The sequence below is a fragment of the Periplaneta americana genome, chromosome 9 (genome assembly GCF_040183065.1).
Source record: "Periplaneta americana isolate PAMFEO1 chromosome 9, P.americana_PAMFEO1_priV1, whole genome shotgun sequence".
NCBI lineage: Eukaryota > Metazoa > Arthropoda > Insecta > Blattodea > Blattidae > Periplaneta > Periplaneta americana.
This window is the reverse complement of record NC_091125.1, coordinates 13,900,289-13,919,139: the sequence shown is the minus strand read 5'-3', so window position 1 is coordinate 13,919,139 and position 18,851 is coordinate 13,900,289. Positions and strand designations below refer to the sequence as shown.

The window sequence follows — 18,851 nt, the reverse complement described above, 5'->3', positions numbered from 1 at the left end:
CCGGCAAGGACTGCACTATTCAAAGAAGAACTACTAGAAATTCTCCTTTCACCAGAGCCTGTATTAACTAGATGGGGAACCTGGATCGATGCTGCACTATACCAGCCTACTGCTCGCATATTGAAGATATTAAGAATGTTGGTATTCTGAGTTACCTAATTTCATCATCATCATCATCATCATCATCATCATCATCATCATCATCATCATCATCACTCGCCATCATGCATTACGGTCTTGTGCCACCTATATTTGGGTCTTTCAGTTATGTAATTTAAGTTTAAATATTTGTATTTTTCATTGATGTATAGATCCAAATTTCATTGTAAATATATTTCTATAATTTAAATATATAAATTATATAAATTAATTAAAAAGTAAGGGTTTTATGCACTACACTGTATTTTGTTTACATTTTCCTTGTTACTAGATAAACAGCAATTTATTTTTATTGAATTTCAATAATAAATTTCTTGAATATATTGAAATACAAGATTTTAATACTAGGAGGTAGGCCTACAATGGTCCTTATTTTCTTCAAAATTAATTTGTTATATGTTTGTTCTTAGGTGCTTCATTTACTGAATCCAGAAGATGCGGCCTGTATTAATTCAGCAATATTGGCAGCAGATGATGTAGGAATTCAAAGTGAACTTTCGTACATAGGTGCTCACATCAAGATACTTCCTGGAACAATGACCAAACTTGAGCAACGTGGTCTTCAGCTGATTACTGCAGTGAGTTTGTTGAACACTATCTCAACATCTTTCAACAAATTACCAAGGTCATTGGGGAGAATTCTAACACAGAAGATGAAGGAAATAGAGGAACGAAATGCAGGTTTGGAAACAGTGAAAAAGATTAGTGGAATTCTACAAAGTGAACCCCAGATTGTTCAGAATTACACACCTAAAGAAAGATCACCTTTTAAGTATTGTTCCCTAAATTCATGTGAAGTTGAAAGAACATTCTCTGTTTATAAGAACATACTTGCTGAAAACCGAAAGAGATTTACATCTGAATATTTGGAGAAATATATTGTAATCTGCTGTAATACCAATAGGCAATGAAGTTTAATGTTAATGCAAATTTACATCCTCCAATATACGGACGAAATTATTGAGTCATTACTTTTTTGTTGTTAAATAAAATACTTTTGACTACATATTTTCAAGTTGTAATGCATAATTTCTTAATTTTTCAGCATATTTGCATTCATATTTTCACGATTTTTAGTGCATATAAATCCGCAGCCTACATAACGGAAAGAGATTTACATCTGACAATTTGGAGAAATATATTGTAATCTCTTGTAATACCAATAAGCAATGAAGTTTAATGTTAATGCAAATTTACATCCTCCAATATATGGACGAAACGTATTGAGTCATTACTTTATTGTTGTAAAATAAAATCTTTTGACTGCATATTTTCAAGTTCTAATGCATAATTTCTTAATTCTTTGAGCATATTTTCACGAAACCTAACCAGAAATAGTCACTTCCTTTATGTATTAAGGAGCGGAGAGTTCCTTCTTCTGAGGAGAGATTTCATATAGGTACTTTTGAAAAATATTTGTTACGCTTGAATGAACAATCAAATATATACTTTATTTTATTATTGATGGAGCATTATTACCCAACACTGCGACCTAAAAGTTCTATTGTTCTTACTCTCCAGCTAGACGCATTCTCAACCCACACCGACTGACTAAACTAGGGTTCAGTGAGTATTCAGGTTTCGAACAGGCAACTTCACTCGTCACTACACCAGACTCTCCTTGCACCGCCAGCCGGCGATCGGGGAATACTCATTTCATTTCATAGTGTTGTGCCCGAAGACAGGTCTTTCACTGCAACGTAACATTCTCTAATATTTCCTATTTTTCGTCTTCCTCTTAATCTCCTCATACCATTCACGTATTTTAATGTTTTCTATCTTCAATCTTCAATCTTCACTTCTCTCGGTTGGGTTGCGCCATGTCTTTCCGTATCGGGGGAGATAGTTTATGCCCGAAATCTTTTACCGTGGAAGGACTCATTATGCAATGTTTGCAGTTTTTCTTAAGAAACATAAATGCGGTATGTAGCTTTCCGTTGCTTTCCACACTACTTTCTCTTTCGTATCTTAAAAGATTCCAGGAGGTCCCAAAGTAGAGATGAGAGAATGCATTTGACTAATTAGACTCTCAGGGAAAATTCACTACAATTATTAAATATCAGTTCTAGCAGGCTTTCAGACTAAACAACCGTATCAGAAGACGAAAAAGAATGTTCTATTTTAAGGCAAGAAGTTCAACTAATGCTTAGGGAAATGAAGAATGAGAAAGAAAGAGGAGTTGATGGAATCCCCATTGAATTAGTGAAATGCATGGGTGAAGACAAGAAGGAAATTCTATCATATGAGAAAAGCAAATGGCCTGAAGATTTTACGGAGACAGTGTTGCTGTCAATATCGAAGAAAATAATACCAAGAAATGTAACGAGTTCAGGGATAGCAGCCTGATATCGCACACGACGAAGATTCTACTGAGAATATTGAACCGACGTTCATATTCTAAGATGAAAGGACAGTTAGAAGAAGAGCAGTTTGGCTTCAGAAAACAAAAAGGTACAAGGGGTGCAATTGGACTACAACGAACAATCGGCGAAAGATACTTAGAGAAGAATAAAGAAGTGTATATAGTATTTGCGAACCTAGAAAAGGATTTTGACGAGTAGATTGGCATAAACTGATGGTGATCCTCAAGAAAATTTGGTGTGGAATGGAAAGAGAGGATGCTGTTCAGTATTCTTTATATGGAATGAGTCAAAGTCAGGATAGGAGAAGAAATGTCAGAAGGAAGTGAAATAGAGAGAGGGTACGACAAGGATGCCCTTTATCACCTATCCTGTTCAACATCTACTTGGAGGATTTAATGAAGAACTGTTCCAGAACATGGGAGGAGTAATAGTAGGAGGAAGAAGAATAAGGTGTATATAAGATTTGCTGATGATATGTCGTTGTTAGCAGAAGAGGAGATAATACTAAGGAATATGCTACTGTAGCTAAATGACTACTGTGAGCAGAATTGGAATAAAATAAATACAAACTAGACGAAAACCATGGCTATCAAAAGAAAAATGAAGGAGATAAATATGCGAATTCGACTTGAGTCAGTAGAAAAAGTGGACAGTTTCAAATACTTGGGATTTACTTTAAGCAGTAACATGAGTTGCTGGCAGGAAGTCAAAAGGAAGATAGCAATGGCAAAGGAAGCTAGAAGAAGAATAAGAAGAAGAAGAAGAAGAAGCATGTTTTGCGAACATCTGGAAAAAGAACTAAGGAAGAAACTGGGGAAGTGCTTTGTGTGAAGTTTAGCAGAGGCAGAAACATGGACATTACGACGAAGTGAAGAGAAGTGACTAGAAGCATTTTAAGTGTGGTTATGGAGAAGAATGGTATGTGTGAAATGGACAAACAAAATAAGAAATGAAGCTATATTGGAAAGAGTGAGTGAAGAAAGAATTATGCTAAAACTGATCACGAAGAATAAAAGAAATTGGTATGGTTTTTGGCTAAGAAGAAATTGCCTATTGAAAGATGCACTGGAAGAACTGATGAACGGAAGGAATACTGGGAGCAGAAGAAGATATCAGATGATAGACGATTTTAAGGTATAGGGTAAACTAGGGTCTGTTGGACAGTCGGGCATGTTGGACACTCCGTACTTTAACGTGTTACCTCGCCACTTGTGGGCACCACATTCAGCTAGAAGTCAATGACGGAAGTAGGCACGAGTGGGGCTACTTCGCTCATTGACTTCTAGCAGAATGTGGTGCCCACAAGTGGCGTGGTAACACGTTAAAGTACATATTGTCCAACATGCCCGACTGTCCAACGGACCCTAGTTTACCCTATGGATCTTTTTTAGTTGGTTATTTAACGACGCTGTATCAACTACAATGTTATTTAGCGTCGATGAGACTGGTGATAGCGAGATGGTATTTGGCGAGATGATGCCGAGGATTCGCCATAGAATACCTGGCATTCACCTACGGTTGGGTAAAACCTCAGAAAAAACCCAACCAGGTAATCAGTCCAAGCGGGGATCGAACCGAGCGCAACTTCAGATCGGCAGGCAAGCGCTTTAACCGACTGAGCCACACCGGTGGCTAAAATATATGGATCATATGCCGAAACTATGTAAGAGAAAAATAAAATATGAAATATTGGGGAATGTTGGATTTGCAGTGAAAAATCTGCTCTTGGGCAGAAAACTATGAATGAATGAAAAAAAAAAATGTTATGTTTTATTTAACGACGCTTGCAACTGCCGAGGTTATATCAGCGTCGCCGGTATGCCGGAATTTTGCCCCGGAGGAGTTCTTTTACATGCTACTATATTTACTGACATAAGCCTGTCGCATTTAAGCACACTTAAATGCCATCGACCTGGCCCAGGATCGAACCCGCAACCTCGGGCATAGAAGGCCAGCGCTTTACCCACTGCGCCAACCAGGCCGACTGAATGAATGAATATGTTGAAGTTATGTACTACTTATATCGTACAATTTTATAAAAAATAAAGCATAATGACCAGTTCAGATTTCAGAAAAGTCTTGTTTTTGTATAACTAAAGATAACAAAGGATTATAATTCTATTCGGGTACACATTAAATAAATTATTTCATCCAGGAAAGAATTTTGGAATTTGTTCGAGAAAATGAACTATACACAATAATAGTTTTCACCACATCCTTAAGAAATTTAATTATTAGGAAGCACTTTATAACGTATAGTGAGAAAGTATCTGTTATTTTCGTGACGCATTTTTTCTTAATGTGATATTAGACTAATATATTTTTGCATTCCTATAATGTGAGAACGCTCCCACATCTAACAGTGTAAGGCAATAGGGAAAAACAAATTTTAAAATACTAGACCAAATCCCTTGGCAGAATTATAACCCACGATAGTGGCTTCCTCACAGTATTAAAGCTGTCTTTGAAGCTTGATCAATCTAATATGCACTTACCACTACCATCAATTTCATAGTAGTCTACGGCTCTGATCCGTTCCATCCCCATGCTTAACACAGGGTTTTCCATTTTACTCATGGATTTCTTACCTATCGTCTGTCTTACGTAAAATACATAATTTTGTATATTAAATACAGCCTTCTTCTATGTGATGTATTACTTACTTACTTACAAATGGCTTTTAAGGAACCCGCAGATTCATTGCCGCCCTCACATAAGCCTGCCATCGGTCCCTATCCTTTGCAAGATTGATCCACTCTCTATCATCATATCCCACCTCCCTCAAATCCATTTTAATATTATCTACCCATCTGCGTCTCGGCCTCCCCAAAGGTCTTTTTTCCTCCGGTCTCGCAACTAACATTCTATAAAATATGCATTTCTGGATTCGCCCATACGTGCTACATGTCCTGGCCATTTCAAATGTGGGATTTAATGTTTCTAATTATGTCAGGTGAAGAATACAATCCGTGCAGTTCTGCGTTGTGTAACTTATGCCTTCTTTATTTTCTATGGTTTTCCACTTCAGTACCGTAAACTGGGGCTACTTGGACATCATTCTATCACACTTTTCGTTGTAAAATATGAGACTTTTATATTAAAGTGATTAAAAAATAACACTGCATCTACTCAGCCTACGAGACTGTATTGTTGGTATAAAAATTGAAAAATATCTTTCACAAACTTAAACAAAGAAACATTTATTAGCTGTCCAAATATATCCGGTTTTGGAGTTACTTGGGCACTGAACTGATTTTAGACATAAAACGTTTGTTATGATTGTTAGGTGCTCATGTTACCCCGTAATATATGGCAGAAATCTTTGAGAATATATGTATATAATATAATATTTTAAAGAAAAAGTAAGATTTATTGAACTTTTATTTATTCTTACGATATTTTAAAGGAAAACTAAGATTTATTGAAATTTATTTATTCTTACACATTCTTTATTTAAACAATTTACAAATAATCTTAATAATCATCTAATTAAAAACAAATAAGCAAAAGTAAAAATAGCCACCACTCTCCGGATTTCTGCAATAACTTCCTCTTAAGACTTACTTAGAACACTTGGATGTCCATCTGGTCCCGGATTATTTCCAAGTATGTTCCGTACTAACGTCGCTCGAGGAACTTTAATTTTTTCTACTGCCCCTTTCTTCGGCCTCCCTTCCCTAACTGCCTCTATCCCCTTTTTCATATCTCCATTTTTTTAATTGATGTAGGGTTTTGACCCTACGGTCTTATCATTAGTTCACACCATTTTTAACCATTAACTGCCTGTAACAATTGAAGATAAAGCACAATAACAAAAAAGTTAGTGAAAATGTAGATACTAAATATAATGTCTCAACATGTCACGTTGTGGCCAAGTAGCCCTGCTGTGGTCAAGTAGCCTAACTTTACAGTATTTAGGTTCATCGCTTCAAATTTCTTTCTGACATCTTAGTGTCTTTATTTATCTCAGAGTGTTAATCATAACAATTTTAAAAGCCAAATTTCCACGTAAGGTCTATTCACACATCTCCGGGACGTGACGATGCTCTCCGTGACGTGGCGACATCTTCCGAGAAAATAAAATATCGTCGCCTTGCAAACAAAGCAGTGCGTTCCTACATCTCCAGCAACAGCATTCGCCGACACGTTCAGTGCTTCTCCGTGATCCGTGCCGGCAAAACGTTTTCGCTCGCACCGATATTTTTTTGTTTTCACGGACGTGATACTCTCTTCCCGCCTACCCGTTTCTCTGCTTTCTCTGCGCTGAGCGGTTGCCTTTTGAAGTAAGAAGGTCCCCCCAACCTTTTCTGTCCACGCGGGGGATGGAGTAATCTCTGTTTCCGTTTTCTGAGGCAAACATAAATGTTGCCAATTCTCCCCTGAATGCTAATTGCAGTCTTTCTTAACATATTCAAACAATTCACAAGTGTTTTTGTTTGCTGTTTGAAAGTCTTGTGAATTCCTTGTTTTTTTTTTTTTTTTTTTTTACAGTTCCAAGATAGCAATGATAGATGAACAGCAATGTTAAAGATATAATTAACTTTATGGGGTACAATACTATTACCATGCACAACCCCATATCCATCAAGGGAGTTATGTTGCAGGAAATCAAATCAGCCAATATTAGTAAGAAACATGCAGTGGAGTTGCTCGCAGCCTCGTATGGACACGAAGTGTTACGACTTCCTCCGTACCATTGTGTTCTAAATCCTTTGGAAATGGTAAATGTTATGTTTTATTTAACGACGCTCGCAGCTGCCGAAGTTATATCAGCATCGCCAGTGTGCCGGAATTTTATCCCGAAAAAGTTCTTTTGCATGCCAGTAAATCTACTAACATGAGCCTGTCGCATTTAAGCACACAAACGCCCAGGATCGAAACCGCAACCTCGGGCATAGAAGGCCAGCGCTATACCAACTGCGCCAACCAGATCGATTTTTGGAAATGATCTGGCATAAACTAAAGTCTTATGTTAGGAAAAACAATATTACTCCGAGTTGAGTCTAGTGTGTTAACTTCTGCGTGATGGAGCTGCAACAATCGGTCCCCATAATTGGGCCTCCTGTGTTCAACAACGGAACAGAATTATATGAAGTACGACAGGGACAGTAACCAAGAGAGATTTGTGATTCGTTTAGGAAAGAGTGACGACGAATAGAGGTAAGAGAAGCAAAATGTTGTCATATTTTATTACATAACATTTCAGATTTCGCTGCGGATTTAGACACGAAACACAAATTGACAATATTCTTTCGGTGTTACTTATTATTATTATTATTATTATTATTATTATTATTATTATTATTATTATTATTATTGTTGTTGTTGTTGTTGTTGTTATTGATATAAGTATGAAACTATATTAGTTTAAAGAAGTTGACCATACAATGGTTCTATAACGGATCTTTATACACACAATAACTCAAAATTAACCATTCATTAATTCGTGATTGATTGAATGAAAGTACAGTTTGTTGTATAAAGGCCCGCTCCCACTTAGCGGAATCGAACCGAATCGAAACGAAAAGTCTGCTGCCACTCACATCTAGTGGAATCGAACCGAACAGTACTTTTATGTTTTGTGTTTTGTCATACAAAAGAGAATAATTATACACAAGATTTATTAATTTTTCTTCGTTCCTATTGCATTGTGATTTTTGTATACGTTCTATTTCAGCAATAACTTTCAATAGTAAACAAATTAAGCCGCCAATAATTGATGTGGTTCATCTGTTTTTCACGAAGGCTTCACGACAACATACGATCATACCCGAAACAAGAAATTCTATTCCGGCAGTGGAATAAAATATTCTAGCTCATGAGTTCTGTTCTGATCGATTCGCTTCGCTTCTATTCGATTCGTCGCGCCTCTTTCTGCTATCTTCCATTTAAATACATTGTGAAGAGAAATACTGTTTGATTCGATTCCGCTAAGTGGGAGCGGGCCTTAGAAATAAACATACGATTGTTTCATACCCACGCCACGTGGGACGAAGGCAATGTAAAATGTGACAACTGCGCGCCTAGGAATTTCCGCACGCGTCCCTTAATGACCGGGGTGGACAGTAGTTCTTCTAGCAACAAAAGAGACCGTCTGGGGATTCTTTGAAAAATTATACCGAGTTACAACTGCACGGAACGGAAATGTGAGAACAGATGTGAAAAAAATCATGTCGGAAAGGACGGATACGGACACGGAAAGCACCGTTACGTCCCGGAGATGTGTGAATAGACCTTAATCCTATTCTTTCCTTATTCTTCTATATTTCACATTCTCTAAGCATAATATATAAAATCTGAAATAACGATTGGTTTAAATAAAGTATGGATTATTAGCCTATTCTTGTAGTAATATGTATTTTATTACAAAATAATACACCGTTGAAAAAGTAAAAATAAATTCTTTGTATTTGCCTTGGATGGCTCACTGCAAGAAAAGACACTTTTCTTAAAAAAATTATGAAAGAAAGTTGAAAGAAGATTGAACATGAAAATTAAAGGGAAATTAAAGAAGAAAAGAAATAGAAGGGCCTTAAAAACTCGAACATATATGCTATGAACGTAAAATAATTTGTCCCTCTATGTTATACAAATATTCTCAGTAAATACTGACTCGTAGGAGTGAGATAATATTTTACCAGCCTAGGTGCAACACGTGAATATAATTTTCCACTGCGCGCATGTACGAACGAAGGGTTGAAGACCTCTCGAGTGCAAAACTCTTGGCATTATGCATAATCGATACTTCTGAGACAGTCTCCTTCCACTCCTGTGGCAATAAACATGATGGATTGATAATTATGTTTTTTAAAGCATTTATGCTCATGTCAGATTTTCTCACAAACAGTTGTATTCTGTTCAGATAATAATGAACAATTTTATTAACACCTTTAAAATTCGTCCACACCTGTGGAGTAACGGTTAGCGCGTCTAGCCGCGAAACCAGGTGACCAGGGTTCGAACCCCGGTCGGGACACATTACCTGGTTGAGATTTTTTTTCGGGTTTTCCCTCAACCCAGTTTGAGAAAATGTTGGTAACTTTCGGTGCTGGACTTCGAACTCATTTCACCGGCATTATCACCTTCACCTCATTCAGACGCTAAATAACCTAAGATGTTGATTCAGTGTCGTAAATAAAAAACTTTTAAAACTCTTGTTTTCCAGATTGATGGCAAGGATCATAATTATGTTTTGATAATACAATATTAAACCGGATGGTTTCACTATGAATCCCAATAAAACTAAGATTGCTTCTAAAGGACAAGTGATCATTATTGTCAACAAAACAGCTATGGAATACACCCAAGCTATGCATACCTGGGTCAACTCATAACCATGCAAGAAAGTTCAGAGGAGGAAGTCGAGAGAAGAATGAAAATGGGATAGAACAAATTCTGATGTCTGAAATTCATCCTGGTTGACAAATTTTTAAGTCGCCAGCTCAAAATCGATTTTTTGGAAAGCTGTGTCTTCCCTGTCATGCTATATGTAAGTCAATTTGGTCGCTGACAAATACCCAAATGAAGATGTTAAGAGTAAGCCAACGCAAGATGGGGAGGAAAATACAGCACGTCTCCTGGAGGGATAGAATCAGCAATCAAGAAGCGATGACCCGGACAAGCCTGAAGAAAATAGCGGTCCAAGCTCTGTAAGTGAAGTGGAGATAAGGCGGTCACGTACTGAGACTCATACAGTCAAGATGGGCCTATGCATCAATTGTATGTGACCCGAGAATAGGGAAGAAAGGCCAGGGTAGACCAAGGCGGCGTTGCTCAGACCTGTTCAGAGAAACAGCAGGAGAAGTATGGTCCAGAACAGCAACTCACCGTGAAAACTGGAGAAGAGTAGAAAGAAGAGTGCTTCAAACAATGTAAATATGAAGGATCGAGCAAATAACTTAAAAGAGAGTACTCGATTTAGAATAGTTCAGTGCTTCGATTTTCTCTGTGTTTCATATAAGTATAGTAGGTGAATGGTATAGTGTATATAGTATATATTATGTAGTGTAAAAACCGAATGCACAAACAGAGAGTAAGAAATTACCCAAATGAAGACAAGAAGTGTAAGAAAAAATCTGAATTGGATTGGCTCGCCAATTGAGAGTAATTGAGCTAGCCGTGTAACAGGCGTTACAGGAGGCCATTGCCCTAATGGGATTTCATGGTCTGTTCTTTTTCTTATCACACCGCTACTGTAATAATAATAATAATAATAATAATAATAATAATAATAATAATAATAATAATAATAATAATAATAATAAAATAGGGTGTTTATATGACGTAAATTTTATGAATTAGGTATTGAGTTCTGAACCAGTGTCTTTGTATGATCACCAGTCAGTGCGATCCACAGTTGATTTTTCACCATCCAAGTTGAATTTTATCTCTTTTAAAATGTGACTGTGTTGTCTCAAGTTGTGACATTGTACCATTCTGATTCATGACTAGACAACTCTTTTTCAGTTATTGCCTCCTCTATAGTTTGTATACATAACGAATTCAAAGAGCAAAGTTAGAAAATTAAAAGAAAGAGAATGGAGATTGAATGAAGAAAGGAATTGAAAAATGAAGAAAGAAAGAGAAGTAAAAATAAAAAGGCAGTAGCAACTAACGAAGATTGAAGGAAGAAAGAAAAACAATTGAAATAAACAAATGATGTAAAATAGTAAATTAAGAAAGAAATGGAAAAATAACAAAGACGAAAGACATAAAGAAGAGAAAATTAATAAAAATGAAAGAAAAATAAGTACAAAGACAGAAGTTGAGATTGAAGTGAAAATAATAATATAAAAAGGAAGCAATATATATGAAGAAGAAATAAAAAACATGAGAAAAAATGGAAAATAAAAATAAAAAATGATATGAGATAAAAGCAGTAAAGAAAGCAAGAAAGAAAAAGCGAAGAAGGAATAAATTATTAAAAAAACTGAAAAAATAAATAAGTAAAGGTAGCGACGTAAAAGGAAAATTAGAAACGAGACAGAGGAGAAAACAAGGAAAAATAATAAAACAAGAAAATTAATGGAAAATGATAGGTCAAGAAGGCGGGGGAAAAGGAAGAGGATAAGATTGGCAAGAAATAAGTAAAATAGGGGAAGAAAGAGAGATTATAAGAATGAATGAAATGAAAAGAAGACTGATACAAAGAACAAAAGGGAGAAAAGGAAGAGAAAGACAAAAACAGTTAAGAGAAAGAAAGGAAAAGATTCTATGCAAATGTATAGATGTTTATTCGCCTCATTCTCTGAAATCTGTTCGATACGGTACATTTTTTTTAGTGCCTCAGTAAAAGAGTGAGCGTTCAGGTGAACTGAATTTCTGCTTCGGTATATTATAATGTATAATGTTTTTAATATGATATAATTTTGATATTCAAGAAAAATCTCCTACGTATAAAACTTTAAATAATATGCGGAAAATGGGATTTTAAAACCTGCGATATAACATGCGAGGAGCTTAGGGGGAAGTTAGTTTCATTTGAGTGCTCTCACAAATGGCAGAAGTTTAGAGGGAAGCTAGCTTCATTTGAGTGTTCGCACGAATGTCAGAAGTTTATAGCAGGATGTCAAAGGGCCTGCACTGCGTGCTCTCAAGAACTCGCACAATATTTCCTTAAACTTCACTTTATCTTGCTGAAAAGTGAACTTTTTGGATTTGTATTGCTTGTAATATGAGCAAGTAATGCAAGTGCTTTCACATCTCTGGTTTAGAGGGAAACATAATAATTTGAAATACAGCAAAAACATATGCCCGTAACTGCACAGGAAAACAGAGGCTTTCGCACTTGGCGGTAATTTCAATAGAATTCAGTCTGTTGGGAATGATCAGAAATACAACGGAGATATTTAATAAAATATTCACTTTACCTCACAAGAAAGGCTAAAGTTCAATTTCGTATAAAGCTAATGCTACAATACTGGTGAGTCAATTTTTGTGAACTATAACAGCCAATATGATTTACAAAATAACTCGCGTACCACTTTCGAAAGTTTCTTATTATTATTATTATTATTATTATTATTATTATTATTATTATTATTGTCCCTGTTACTGTTATAGTTGTTACTGTTAATATGGCTTTTGTTACTATTATTATTATCATTATTATTATTATTATTATTATTATTATTATTATTATTATTATTATTAATATAGTCGCAGCAGTAGTAGAAGCTGCAGCAGCTGAGAGTCGCCACTCGCTACTGTCTTTTATTAGCAGCAACTGTTGCAATCGCTGATACGACATTTGATTTTATATAACCTACATAACAATAGCTTTATTTTTCTCTTATGAGTATGCATAATATTTAATTTTATTCAAAGGAAAATAAACGTATCGATAGTTCAGAAACAAATGAAAATTAAAGCTTCGGTGGTCACATTATTCGCAATGAATCATTAGGAGAACGGAATATTCCTCGTTTGATACGACATTTCTTATAAAATATTTATGACAGAAAATTGAGCAAAAATTTTTGTAAATGAAAAAAGCTAAAGAAACTATTACATTGGGAGATAAAATTTGATAATCAGTCACATGCAGATACTTGTTGAATTCGAATATTTTTTCTTCCTAAAGGCAACGGAACTATGAGTTGTAAATTTGAAGGTATAATAGTAGGTTTAAAAAATACCTTCACGGACATTTTTTAATTGTTTGAACGCATAGAGGTATTGCTTTGAAACAAAACGTGAATCTACAGAAGCATGAGCTCTATGTAGTCTATACTTTCCCCATTGCATAGTATGCATAGAGATATTGCTTGCAAGCCAAAAGTGAATTTATAGCATATTCTTTACAATTTAAATCAAAGTTTTTCCCAACTGTGTTGTATGAATATAAATACAGCTTTCAAACCAAACATGAATCTAGTTCTTCACGTGCTCTGTACTTAAGATTGTTATTCACATTCAGATTACTTATATGTAGTTATTGTATTTCATTACAACTTGAGTCAATTTTGCTACTTAAATTATGTAGAACTTTTGAAAATATGGGCAAAGTTTAAGCTATTTAATTAGAGGCCCCGAAATTTAAAAGTGTACCGGTAGCTCTGATATATTTAGGTAATTTTAAGTAGGCCTACTTGCTACGTAAAATTCGGTAAAAATATAAGTATTATTTTAAATAATGGACATAAAGAACTGCAAATTGTATCTTTATCCAAAAAATAGCAATTTCTTCCAGATTTATCACGGTAAATCGAAGTATTGCAGGAAGTTGTTTCCGTAAACATGCTTCAAAATGACAGTCTTGTGGATGTTGCCGAGTAAGTAATAATTAATTTTCCCCTCAAATTCCAAAGTTTCTTCATTCTTGTTAAGTCACCTTATTTACTGTGGGCTATCAATTTGATCATTTATATAATTGAAGGAAATTACTGAACAAATACAGATCATCTTCGTAGAGTTGTGGTTTAGATCACATACAGATTTCTATCGTCCTTACGCTGGATGAATACACAGTGAGACTTCAGGCACCGTATGTAAGACAATACAGAACACCACATTAACATATACAAACTAATATGTCCTAGAATGAATTCGAATTCACGCCCACGTAAACTAAGACCAATGAAAAATACAAATAAGCATGTAATGTTATTCCACACACTTACCTTCTCCGAATACTCCACAACGTCCCTCATGTTCCTCGGGTATCCTGACACCAGATATGTTTTGGCGGCCGGCGCCATTTTCATTTCCAACATCAGCACTTCTGTGACCGTCTTGCTAGACAATTGGCCGAAGTCTTTCATATCTACATAATGAAGAAGAACATTACTTTAGTCAGTATATCGATTTCCATTAAGCTGCAACACGAAGCAGATTGAGATTGCAATGTAGTACAGTGAAGTACAATGTGCGCCTCTAGATATCGAATAAACATTTATGAACTTCTGTCTTGCACAAATTTTACAGAGTAATTTTGTCCTGTTTTCTACAGGCTTGTACTCTGCGAGATATGTGGATATTTATCAATTATCTCACAACACATAGAGTAATTTCAGATTTTATAAAGTTTCTGCAGTTTCTGTTCTCTTCATCGGTTCGGAATATTAGAAATTTGATGTGAAATTAATTATAAAATATTCATAACAAAGAATTTATGTTATATTGATTAGCGAATGCAAATAATTAAAAAATATAGAGACTAAAACGTCAAACTGATGTGAAATAGGACATCGACTGAAGATGTTTGAAGCTGAGCTGTCTAATTTTAATTACAAACAACGTGGACACAAAACTAATAGCTAATCTCTCATTGATTAAATTAGTTCTCAGAAATCTCGAAATGACAAAATAACAAAGGATCTGATACGGCAAGTAAAGAATAATAAAGTCAATATACGCGTATGTGTACGAGTATATACATCATCTTTGCACATATAATTCTTATGGACGTACATACGTGCATGCTTACATACATACATACATACATACATACATACATACATACATACATACATACATACATAGCAGTCGGCCTGGTTGGCGCAGTTGATATAGCGCTGGCCTTCTATGCTCGAGGTTGCGGGTTCGATCTCCAGCCAGGTCGATGGCATTTAAGTGTGCTTAAATGCGACAGGCTCATGTCAGTAGATTTACTGGCATGTAAAAGAACTTCTGCGAGACAAAATTCCGGCACACCAGCGAGATTGGTGTAACCTCGGCAGTTGCAAGCGTCGTTAAATAAGACATAAAATTTACATACTTAGTCATCATTGGGTGTCTATGTGGTCGATATCATACGTCCTGCTTCTGTACTAATAGTGTAGACGATTCTTTATCTTATCAAATGCATGCTTGCGCCGTAACTCATAGTAAGAATCTTATGGTAGATGTAAATGAGCTAGATTGCTTCAAGTCGAAGCGTAGCGAGGAAGAGAAGCTTTTCAGCCCTCTTTTTCCTTCCCCTCACACGCAGGTAGGGTTCACGAGGTACTGAATAATCTATATGTGGCTTTCTTTCTGGGTTGAGGGCGATATTGTTCTTGGCGGAATATAGCAGTGTATTTTCATATAATGAGGACTAAATTTGCCGGACTCCGTAGTAGATTTAGTGCACACAGAAAATCTATCTATTCATGAATAAAGTGGATATAATCAAAGTTTTATTTCCACATGGATCATCACTTTATTTTCAACTCCTCATAACAGATGCTAAGACGATCAACGACTGGGAGACGAACATGTTATTTCATAATGTGATCCAGGCCGATTACGTATAACAAGTCTGTCGCCGTGCATCTACATGGTTTAGTAGTTCAAAATATGTATCAATTAAGTCAAAATAAATCGAGGAAAGCCAATGCCATATTTATAAAGTGATTGACAATATAATGTTGATCTCTCGTACATAAGATTGAAACTGTATGGAATGTTACTCATAGTTTACAGTTTTGCAATACATCGGAAATGAAACTACTAATCATACTATTCCAATGTCTTAGAAGAAACTTTATTCAGAATAACTCTTCTCGGGTTCTCAGCCAGGTGAGTTGGGGATTAGCTTCAAAGCTTTCGACGGCTAGCTCTGCCATCATCTTCAGGGACGAAGTGATGTGGGAGCCAGTGTTCAGTGTTGATTGCTGGCAGAGCCAGCGGTCGTTTTAGGGTCTTACATTACAATGCCCTCTTCGACCTTGAGTGCTTGTGAGTGCAGTGGTACCAGAATGTTAGATATTTGGGGCTTTATGAGTTGAGACGTGGAAAGAAAACAGGTGAGTAGAAAGTAAGAAAGAAGATTTTAAAGAAGATTTTAAAAAAGAAGGATTTAGGGGTCGTTTTGTTGTAATGTGAGGAGAAGACATGTACTATTTGTGAGATAATTAGATTATTGGGCTTGTGTAAATTTGGAAATGCATTTTATTTTTTGTTTAGTTATTCAAGTATATCTGTCGTGCATCACTATGCACTGGTGAGGGCAGTCACAATTTTTTATGATGTTGTTTTCCTGGTGTTTGGGCGTTGGCTTTGACTTCAGCTGTCCAGCAGTCTGTGGGATGTTCGCTGGTACGTACCAGTGTGGGTGCTTTATTAGATTTCCTCTTGTTGTTGGTGAATGTGGATTGTTTAAATGTATGTGCCTGGTTCGGACCCATGACATGTTATGCGCGTCCTCAGCGATGGCATTCTTGTGGTGTTTAAAGGGAGACAGGCCGCGAATGGGCCAACTCCAGGAGACAAGGAGGGTAGAAGAGAGGGAGGAAAAGTTTGGGAATTATACGTCTATTGTTTAATGGTGATTTTGTGGATTGAGATGATCATGATATGCTTGAAGATTTCCCTGTTGCCGAAGTTGTTCTGTTGGAACGTCTTACGTAGGTGACAGATCTCAGAAGGGAGACTCTTTTTGTCCGAAATCCCTCTCGCCCTGTGTAAAAGAGTCGACAGGACCGTTCGTTTCTGTGCCGGATGGTGGTGGCTGCGTCCATTCAGATATAGATCGGTATGAGTCGGTTTCCTGTATACTCTGTGATCCAGTGTGCTATCTGACTTCCTGGAGATGAGAATGTCTCCTCCTCTTAGACATAAACATGCGCAGACTGGTTTCAATTTTGGACAGGACATCAGCGCTCCGTGTGAGTCTAATATACTATATAACGTCTTTGACCGGCACGCCGGAGAGGTGAGTGAGTGACTGATCGGCGCTCGAGCTAAGAAGTTGGAAGCCAGCCTGTGGCAGACCGTTGCAGCGACGAGTTGTGCGCTGATATACAGAGTGTTTCAAAAATTCGGGGAATAATTTCAGGTATGTATTTCCCACATGTAGACAATCAAAATAGTTCATTACAACATGTGTCCGGAAATGCTTTATTTCCGAGTTATGGCCTTCACAACATTGAAATTCACCGGAACGTTTTTCTTTCCGCAGATCGTTGCCATCAAAGGAAACATTAAGAGGGCACTCTGACAGTTCATTCCGAGGCGAAGGTTACATTCAGTGTTGTGTAGGCGTTAGACTGTGCGACTTGTATTCAAATCAAGCGCTGGCAGAGATAAACTTCATGTACAGCGGAAGACATTTGTACGTCTCCATTACCGTCTGTGCGAGTATGGAAAATTTAACTTTTCTGGTTTGGGAAGGGGACGACCAAGATCTACAACTCCAGAAGTACAGGAGGAGATTCTGGAGGCTGTGAACATGACTCCTTCTATCAGCACACGAAGGGTAGCGTTGCAAGTCAATGTTCCTCATTCGACTGTCTGGAGACTGTTGAAAGAGTATCAATTGTATCCTTATCATTTGCAACGTGTACAGGCCCTGTCACCAGCAGATTACCCTGCACGAGTTAGGTTCTGTCAGTGGTTCTTGCAGCAGTGTGGTGTAAATCCGAACTTTCCTGCCTTAGTATTATTTACAGATGAAGCACAGTTCACACGAGATGGCATAACAAATTTCCACAATCAGCATGTATGGGCGTATGAAAACCCACGTTCAACTGTTCTATCATCTCATCACCAGGTGCGGTTCTCCCTCAACATGTGGGCCGGTATCATTGGTGATCGATTAGTTGGACCCCATGTACTTGTAAACAGACTTACGGGGCAGGCGTACACAAACGTCCTGGAAAACACCATACCTCATGTTTTAGAAGACACTCCACTGATCAATCGTCAACACATTCATTTCTTGCATGATGGCGCTCCTGCACACTTCAGTCGTACGGCTCGCCGGTACTTGGATCGAAGGTTTCCTGATCGATGGATAGGTAGAGGTGGCCCAATTGCTTGGCTCCACGCTCACCTGATCTGGACCCTCTGGATTTCTACTTGTGGGGCCATTTAAAATCATTGGTTTATTCGTCTCCGGTGCCTGATTTGGAATCCCTTCGGAATCGAATTGTGGCATGTTCTGAGGACATACGCAATACTCCTGGAGTTTGGGATCGTGTTCGCAGGTCAATGAGACATCGATGTGAGGTCTGTATTCAAGCAGGAGGTGGACATTTTGAACATCTTCTGTAATGACAACGACCTGAGGAAAGAAAAAACTTTCCGGTGAATTTCAATGTTGTGAAGGCCATAACTCGGAAATGAAGCATTTCCGGACACATGTTGTAATGAACTATTTTGATTGTCTACATGTGGGAAATACATACCTGAAATTATGCCCCGTAATTTTGAATCACCCTGTATACTTCGATTTTATTCCGCAAAGTGTTGGAGTTTATTTTTCAATTTACTTTATACTCCTATCTAAGTAAGAAATATTCGAAATAAACAAAAAGAATGCTTAAAAATAAACCACAGCCTGACTTTCAAAAATCATTTTTGTTTCAACATTGATTAAGTGTGAATATTATGTTTCCCCCCCCCCCC

At 36.9% G+C, this 18,851-nt stretch overlaps 1 protein-coding gene across 2 annotated transcripts in view; it reads right to left on the bottom strand.

Annotated features, from left to right (window-relative positions):
• Window positions 1-18,851, bottom strand: part of LOC138705787 (adenylate kinase isoenzyme 5) — a 426,744-nt gene that overhangs the window by 258,761 nt on the left and 149,132 nt on the right. For both annotated transcript variants that reach the window (XM_069834426.1, XM_069834427.1), the window contains exon 4: window positions 14,144-14,286. In XM_069834426.1, the coding sequence (XP_069690527.1) occupies window positions 14,144-14,286 (143 nt within the window). The remainder of the gene's footprint in view (window positions 1-14,143; window positions 14,287-18,851) is intronic.